At 44.6% G+C, this 8,252-nt stretch overlaps 1 protein-coding gene across 4 annotated transcripts in view; it reads left to right on the forward strand.

Annotated features, from left to right (window-relative positions):
- LOC101987348 (zinc finger protein 14) overlaps positions 1–8,252 on the forward strand; it is a 105,524-nt gene that overhangs the window by 58,733 nt on the left and 38,539 nt on the right. For 2 of the 4 annotated variants that reach the window (XM_013351556.2, XM_013351557.2), the window contains exon 1: positions 6,212–6,835. Coding sequence is in view for 2 of the 4 variants with exons in the window: in XM_013351564.2 (XP_013207018.1) it covers positions 1,771–2,795 (1,025 nt within the window). In the remaining 2 variants the exon portion in view is untranslated. Of the gene's footprint in view, positions 1–1,770; positions 3,043–6,211; positions 6,836–8,252 lie in introns of those variants that run through there. The other 2 variants (XM_013351564.2, XM_005361272.3) reach the window with 2 other exon arrangements.

Here is an 8,252-nt window from a genome sequence, read left to right on the forward strand (position 1 = left end):
GTGTGTGTGTGTGTGTCAGTGTCCGTGTGTCTGTGTGCACGCATATGTGCCATGTGCATGCTGTGCACATCCATGAAGGCCAGAAGAGATCACCAGATCCTTGGAAAGGGAGTTATTCCTAACTTAGATAAGAATTTTATTCCACAGTAGTATTGAGTTCCTATTACATATCATGTAGGCTTTCCTATGTAATTATCCTATCATCTCTTATTGTCTCATCTTGTTTTATTGAGACAGGGTTTTGTTTTATAACCCAATTTTGTGTAGACCTCGCAGTGTAGCGCAGGCTGGATTGAACTCACAGCAAGTCTTTTCTCAGCCTCAGGAGTCCTGCAATTGCAAGTCTGAGCCACCATACCTGGCTTTCTCATTTATTTTATTTATTGATTAAAAATTTTTTAAAGTATTTGTATGACTGTTTTGTGTAAATGAGTGTTTCCTGTCCTGCCCACCAGTTCCCAAATAACCATTTGGAGGCTTAATATTACTTATACTTGCTTGGCTGATAGCTCAGGCTTATTCCTAACTAGCTCTTACATTTAAATGAACCCATTTCTAATAACATATGTATTGCTACATGGCTCGTGGCTTTACCTGTCCTCTAGCATCTTGCTTCTTGGATGGCTGGCTTGCATCTCTCTGTATTTCACCCTTCTTCATCTGAGTCCTCAGTTTGATTGTCCTGCCTAACTTTATCCTGCCTTATTTTAGGCCAGTCAGCTTTATTATTAGCCAGTGAGAGTAATCATATTCACAGTGTACAAAAGGATAATCCGACAGCACTTTTGCCTCCCGTGTATGTATATGTACCATGTATATGCCTGGTGCCCAAAGAGATCACATGAGGGCATTGGATCCCTGGGACTGGAGTTATAGGCAGTTGTGAGTCACCATGTATGTACTGGGAATTGAACCTGGGTTCTTTGCAATAGCAACAAGTGCTCTTAACTGCTGAGCCTACTTTCTGGCCCCTTTATTGAATTTTTTTTTCCCTTGAGGCAGGATTTCTCTTTATAGCCCTGGCTATTCTAGGCCTAGCTTTGTAGACCAGGCTGTACTTAAACTCAGAGATTTTTGCTGGGGGATATTTGATCACACTGTGAATTCCAATTTTGCATTTGCATTAATTAAATAAAATTAACCTTGGGTCAGGAGGCTGAGTTAGCAACTAGTTGGCCGAAAGTAATCATAGAGCCTCAGAGGGCATCCGGGAGAGATAGAGAGACACAGGAAGTAGTAGGGATGGGTTTGGAGTGGCATTTTTTTTTTGTTGTTGTTGTTGTTTATTTGACTGGCATCAGAGATGCCAGCAAGGAGAGAAGGTCAGCCTCTCTGAGCTAGCAGGTTTTCACCCCAGCCTTTTAAGTCTTATTTATTATAAATAGAATAGAGGTTTAGTTAAAGCAGCAGGGACAGATCTGGTGCCTATGGGAACAAAATTCCCACCTGGGCCCTCTACAAGAACAGCAAGTGTTCCTAACCACTGAGCCATGTTTCCAGCCTCAGAGTTTTGTTTTGTTTTTTAATTCTTAATACAGATTCTCATAAAACCCAAACTGGTGTCAAACTCAGGATGACTTTGAACTCCCAACACCTCTGTCTTCATTTCCTAAGTGCTGTGGTTATCAGTGTATACCATCTCACCCAGCTGACCATCATCTAGTTTCAAAAAATCAGTTTAATTCTCCCATGTTTATATTCTATCTAACTGAATTTTCATGTCTGCCGAACAGTAAAAATATGAGTGATCACTTGCATATTTTCTTTTAGTCCTGGAATCAAGATGTGAGGCCCAGAAGCTGTTTTTGAAGAAGGAACTTTGTGAGATAGAATCAGCACAGTGGGAGATAATGAGAAAGCTCACAAGACAGGACCTTCAGTGCTCCAGTCTCCGTGGTGCTTGGGAATGGAATGACCAGCGTGTGAGACAGCCTGGATCGCAGGAGAGACAGTTCAGTGAACTGATACTCAACCGCGAAGACACGCCCACTCTCCCTCAGTATCCGGCCTTCCGGCTGCAGCACATTGTTAAGAACAAAGAGAGATGTCGTGCGAGTAAAGAAAATAGGAAGCACTATAAACACGGCTCACAGTTTACCACCCATCAAATCGTTCGCGCCGTTGAGAAGCCGTATGAATGTAAGGACTGTGGCAAGACCTTCAGACACCCCTCAGGACTTACCCATCATCACAAAATTCACACTGGAAAGAAACCCTTTGAATGCAAGGAATGTGGAAAAACGTTTATTTGTGGCTCCGACTTGACGCGACATCACAGAACTCACACAGGCGAGAAACCCTATGAGTGTAAGGACTGTGGAAAAGCCTTCAGTAGTGGTTCAAATTTTACTCGCCATCAGAGAATTCACACTGGCGAGAAGCCTTATGAATGTAAAGAATGCGGGAAGGCTTTTAGTAGTGGTTCGAATTTTACTCAACATCAGAGAATTCACACTGGAGAGAAACCCTATGAATGTAAGGAGTGTGGCAATGCCTTTAGTCAGAGCTCACAGCTTATTAAACATCAAAGAATCCATACTGGTGAGAAACCCTATGAGTGTAAGGAGTGTGAAAAGGCTTTCCGGTCTGGTTCTGACCTCACTAGACACCAGAGGATTCATACTGGAGAGAAGCCCTATGAATGTAAGGTTTGTGGGAAAGCCTACTCTCAGAGCTCACAACTCATCAGTCATCACAGAATTCACGCCGGGAAGAAAGCCCATAAATACGAGGACTGTGCAAAGGGCTTCAGCTATGATTCACAACTTATTCAGCATCAAAACTTGTACTGGTGATAAAAACACACAAGGTGTATGTGAAGACTCAAGACGATCAGAGAATCTACCTTTAAAGTCCCTCTGGACTGAAGAATGTAGAAACAGCTCACTTGTTGACCTCAGCTTGCTCATCCGAAGGGACTCACATTGGAGAGATAGCCTATGAATATAGTATATTCTGGAAGCCTTTTAGTCACTTCCTGTTTATTTTGACTCTGATTATTCAGGCTGCACATAATTAAAAACAAACATCAGAATTCATATAGAAATGTAATCTTCTGGTTTTCATTGTTTCTTAGTTTTTTTTTAATAATTGTTACACTAACCTTCCAGTCCATCTTCACATGGCTATAAAGTTTTAGTAGCATCATCATTAACAAAACACCTTGAGTTTTAAGTTAGTAACGGAAGTACCATGCTTAATTTTAAAGGTGGTTCTTTGGCTTTTTATGAAACATGCTCTTGTAGCCATGTTTATGAACAACTTTTACCATGACAAATAGGAGCAACAGGAGTTACTGATTGTGTTGACAAAACACCTTACAGAAGCAACTCGAAGGGTTTGTCACTTGTAGGAACACAGCCACAGGGCAGCAGCTGCCTGAGACTTTCTGCAGAGACCTCCGCCCAGGCCAGGCTGAGAGTCGACACTGATGAGAAACTTCAGAGGGAGCTGGATAGGAAGCAAGTGCTCCAGGAAGAGGGTAAAGCTCACCTGGTAGGAGGGCACCCAATAGGAGGGGGGTGGGTGTCTCTAGGGGCAAGTCACAGGCTTACAGCGAGTACTTATGGGATCTTGGTGGCTCTCAACTTACGTCTGAAAAGATTGCTAAGAGAACAGCTCCTTTCTAACATTCCCCCAAAGTGTCATTTGTAACAAGGTAGTTAAAGGATTTTATAGCTGGGCATGATTGTTCGTACATTCAATCCCAGCCCTCAGGAGGCAAAGGCAGATGGGTCTCTGAGTTTGAGGCCAGCTTGGTCTACAAAGTGAGCTCTAGGATAGCCAGAGCTACACAGGGAGACCCGGCCCAAAAAAAAAACAAAACAAAAGACTCTTCCTCAGTAAATGGAGTTGTGTGGTGGTTTATGAGGAGAAACACTTAGATATGGAAGAAAGTGCTAGGAACATGAGGTTATACCTCATTTGTAACCCAAGTGAGCACAGCCTAGTTGCTGTTGACATCCTGGATGGAGATGGCTTCTGGAAAAGTATCATCCGGCACTAAAAGCAGTTTTCTTTACTTTTAAAGTTTTATTAGTTTATTTTATTTTGTGTGCCTGGTGTTTTGCCTGCACATATGTACGTGTGTACCAGCTGTGTCTCTGGTGCCCCTGAAACAGTTTCCAGATGGTTGTTTAGAGTAGCCGGTGCTCTTAACCACTGAGCCATCTCTTGGCCCTAAAGCAGTTTATCTGCTGACTTTGACAAGTCTTTTGGAAAGCACATATTTTTATGGGCTGTTAGATCCTTCTCAGTGGAGTCTGAAGTCTGCCTTTGTGAGTGTTAAAAGCAGATCAGGGGCTGGAGAGATGGATCAGCGGTTAAGAGCACTGGCTGTTCTTCCAGAGGTCCTGAGTTCAATGCCCAGCAACCACATGGTGGCTCACAACCATCTGTAATGAAATTTGGTGCCCTCTTCTGGCCTGCAGACAACACCATATATATAATAAATACATCTTTTTTGAAAAGTAAGAAAAAAAGCAGATCAGTATCTCTGGAGTAGGGTGTCTCTCCTCTCCAAGCCTTTTATCCTGTGCCACCAAAGTTCCCTATCTTTCTGTCATCAGTGCGGTTAGCAGTTTGGCAGGACAGGAATGACAGAGGTTTGCGAGGCTTCTGGTCACACTGAGTCTGCAGTTAGGAAGTGGAAAGATGAATGCAAGTGCTTAGCTTGCTTTAAGACATATTTTTTTTCAGCACTCGGGAGGCAGAGGCAGGCGGATCTCTGTGAGTTCGAGACCAGCCTGGTCTACAGAGCTAGTTCCAGGACAGACTCCAAAGCCACAGAGAAACCCTGTCTCGAAAACCAAAAAAAAAAAAAAAAAAAAAAAAAAAAAAAAAAAAAACCAACAAAAAAAAAGAAATATTTTTTTTAAAGATTTATGTGTGTGTTTTACCTGCATGTATATATACACTACTCGTGCTACGGATGATTGTGAATCCCCATGTGGGTGTTGGGAATAACCTGGGTCCTCTAAGAATAGCAAGTGCTCTTAAGTATTGAACCATCTCCCACCCACAGGTCTTCCCCCCAACACCCACATATCATTTTTTTTTTACTTCAGGGTGTGTCTTTCTATTTGAGTTAAAATGTGTTGACCAAGGTTTCTGTCCCACCTGGTCCTGCAGTCATTCAGACCCAAAGAAATACACAAAGGTCCGTATAAGTCATATAAAGTAGTTGGCCTATTAGCTACTGGCCAATCAGTGTTTTATTAAAAATAATACAAGTGACAGGAGAAAAGCAGCCTGGAAATATTTTATTCTCCTACCCCCCAGACTCCCAGAGATGACTTGTGATTTTAAATCTCAAGTTGACAATCAAGGTTAGTGGCCCTTCATGGTGACACATGGGAGGCAGAGGCCAGCCTGGTCTACAGAGTGAGTTCCAGGACAGAGAAACTGAAAGAAAGGAGGGCATCTGTCTGATTCCTTGATCCTGGGCTGTCTGCTCTAGCCATAGTGCCTCTTGTTTATCTTATTTTCTCTTAGTCTAGAGTTACTCAAATCTTCGGGACAAGGCCCTCCTCAGAGTCTAAGAAAACTTAATGCTCTTGCAGTGCATCCGGGATTCTGTTCCCAGCACTCATAGGATGGCTCACGAACATCCATGGTGACCTCCCTGGGCACCAGGTACGCAGGCGGTGCACGTGCATACATTTGGCAAAACAGCCATACACAGAACAAATCTTTTAAAAACATCTTCAAGGATGGGGCAGAAGCAAACTTCTACATGACGGGCATTTCCTTTAAAATCTTATTCTAAAACACGTTCACTTGCAGTCATCTCCACAACAAATCTACGCTTTTATCAAAAAACACAATTTCCCAGGAGGAAACCAGCCTTTTCCTCAAAAAAGCAAAGCTGAGGTCCCTGCTCCTCCCATAGTCCTGCGACCCCAATAAAGCTCACAGCGGCAGCAGCCCTGGGACTCCGCTGCGCGTTCAGCGCCTGCGCACTGGGGGCGAGCGGCAGTCCCTCCCAGCAGCCCCCGCGCCCAGCCCTTTAGGCCCTCGGGGTCTGGGGACCGTGGCTGGTCTGTGCTCCAGCGAGCTGGCGTCACCTCGGCGGCGTGGGGCGGGGCAGCTGAGCAGCGCTGGCCTCTGGGTCCTGGTTCCCTGGGCTTAGTGAAGGCTCGGCGGACAGCGGGTAAGAGGGCACTGGGAGGGACTGGGCTCGGACACTGGTTGCGTGGGGACGACTGGCTGGCTGATCCTGCTGGGCGTGGCAGGTGACACCCGGCTGAGCGCGGCCAGGAGACCGCACCGTGACGGCATTTGTGTGAGTGAATGGGATGAAGGGCGGCTTGTGTGAGCGAGGTTGCGGAGGCCATGGAGTGGGCGATTCTGACCCCAGGGTCTGCTGCGGTGTAGCACGTCAGTCCCCGAGATGAATGGTCCCCAGACACTCACCTGGGCGCCACACAAAAGACTCGTGGCAAACAAAGCAAAGCGCTCCCGATCGTGGGAAAAGAATGGTACATCTGAACTACACCCCCACACTCGCTTGGCTCCCTGGGGGTGCCCCCCGATGTATCGCAGAAACTCGGATACAGAACACGTGGAGCAGGCTGTTTGGGGTTCCAGCCCTGGCCATTCGCCACACTGGCCCTTCTGAGATACCAGGAAAGGACAACAGTTCTCTCTCCTCCTGTGTGTGACTGACAGATGGTAGTGACAGGACTGGTTGTGTCCTGTGCTTTGGTCTGACCAGACTGAACAAGGCTCGGAGAAAAGTTTGGGTATTAGGATTCTCACCTACCCTAGTCCTGCTGAAGTCTTTTAAAAACACTCTCGAGAATGAAAGAAATACATTGCTGTTGCCTGTTTTAAGGTAAGGTTAAGGGAATTGGATGCCACCTCTTTGATCTGTGAAACGCTTTTTTCTATTTTAATGGATAAGAAGGTCTATTTCTTGGAAACAGGGCCTGACTCCTTACACCAATGTCTGCATGCTCAGATCCATTTTCCAGTACTTAAAACTTCCCTCGAAGGAAAACCTTTATTTTTATAACTAGTCACTTATTTTATTTATTTACTTAGGTTTTTTTGAGACAGGGTTTCTCTTAGCCCTGTCTTTCCTGGAACTCACTCTGTAGACCAGGCTGGCCTCGCACTCACAGAGATCCACCTGCCTCTGCCTCCCGGGTGGGTGTGTTATTAATGATGTGTGCCACCACTGCCCGGCTGATATGGATCATTTTAAAATGACAGGTTTCTTTTTATCCTGTAGATGCTGAATTACGTATTTAGTCTCTTTCCTATTGAAGGATTTTTTTTACAGCCTTTTTTTCCTGTATGGACAGCGTATTTCAGTGTATCCCCCCCTCATTTATTTATTTGTATGTGTGAATGTGTGTAGAGGTCAGGGGACAACTCGTGGGAGTCATTCTCTTTCTCATGTGAGCATAGGGATCAAACTTAAGTCATCATCCATCTTGGTGGCAAGTATCGTTAGCAGCTGGGCCATCTTGTCAGCATGTTTTGGTGTACATCTTTGATGACCATATATATGTGTGTGTGTGTGTGTATATAAGCAATTATATATAATTGTTATATATATATATATAAATATAAATATATAATTGTTTTCTTTAGTCCTCAGAGTAGAATTTCTGAGTCAGAGGGTTGTATGGATTAAATGCTGCACGTACATTTTTTTTTTAAATTCTGTCTTTGGCTTGCAGGTTAGAATGCCCATTTCCTCATATTCTTCAGAATGCGAGTGTTGATACTGGTAGAGTGAAATTTTATATCCTGGTAGTTTGATATCATTTCCGTTTTCTAGTGAACCACAAGTGCCGAGTCTCTGTCGCTGGAGTAGGGAATTCTGGGTTTCACAAGCTAGGACTCGGACTGGATGAGACCGGCTTTGTGGTGCGAGTGAGGGTTCCATATGTAGTGATGCCTTTTCCCAACTTCCGGTTTCTACAAGTCTGATTTTATTTCTTTCATTGTTTCTGATCTATTACAAGAATAGGATATTATACTAAATACAATCCTGAACATACAGTATACTGCATGAAACATTAAAAATTAGGGATGGTGGTGCATGCCTGTCATCTCTTCAGGTGGAGATGGGAGGAAGTAGGCTTGGCTGTGGGCAGGCTGACAACAGTCTCCCAGGGTCATGGCTGTGGGCAGGCTGACAACAGTCTCCCAGGGTCATGGCTGTGGGCAGGCTGACAACAGTCTCCCAGGGTCATGGCTGTGGACAGGCTGACAACAGTCTCCCAGGGTCATGGCTGTGG

This window comes from Microtus ochrogaster, linkage group LG4 (assembly GCF_000317375.1).
Source record: "Microtus ochrogaster isolate Prairie Vole_2 linkage group LG4, MicOch1.0, whole genome shotgun sequence".
Taxonomy (NCBI): Eukaryota; Metazoa; Chordata; class Mammalia; order Rodentia; family Cricetidae; genus Microtus; species Microtus ochrogaster.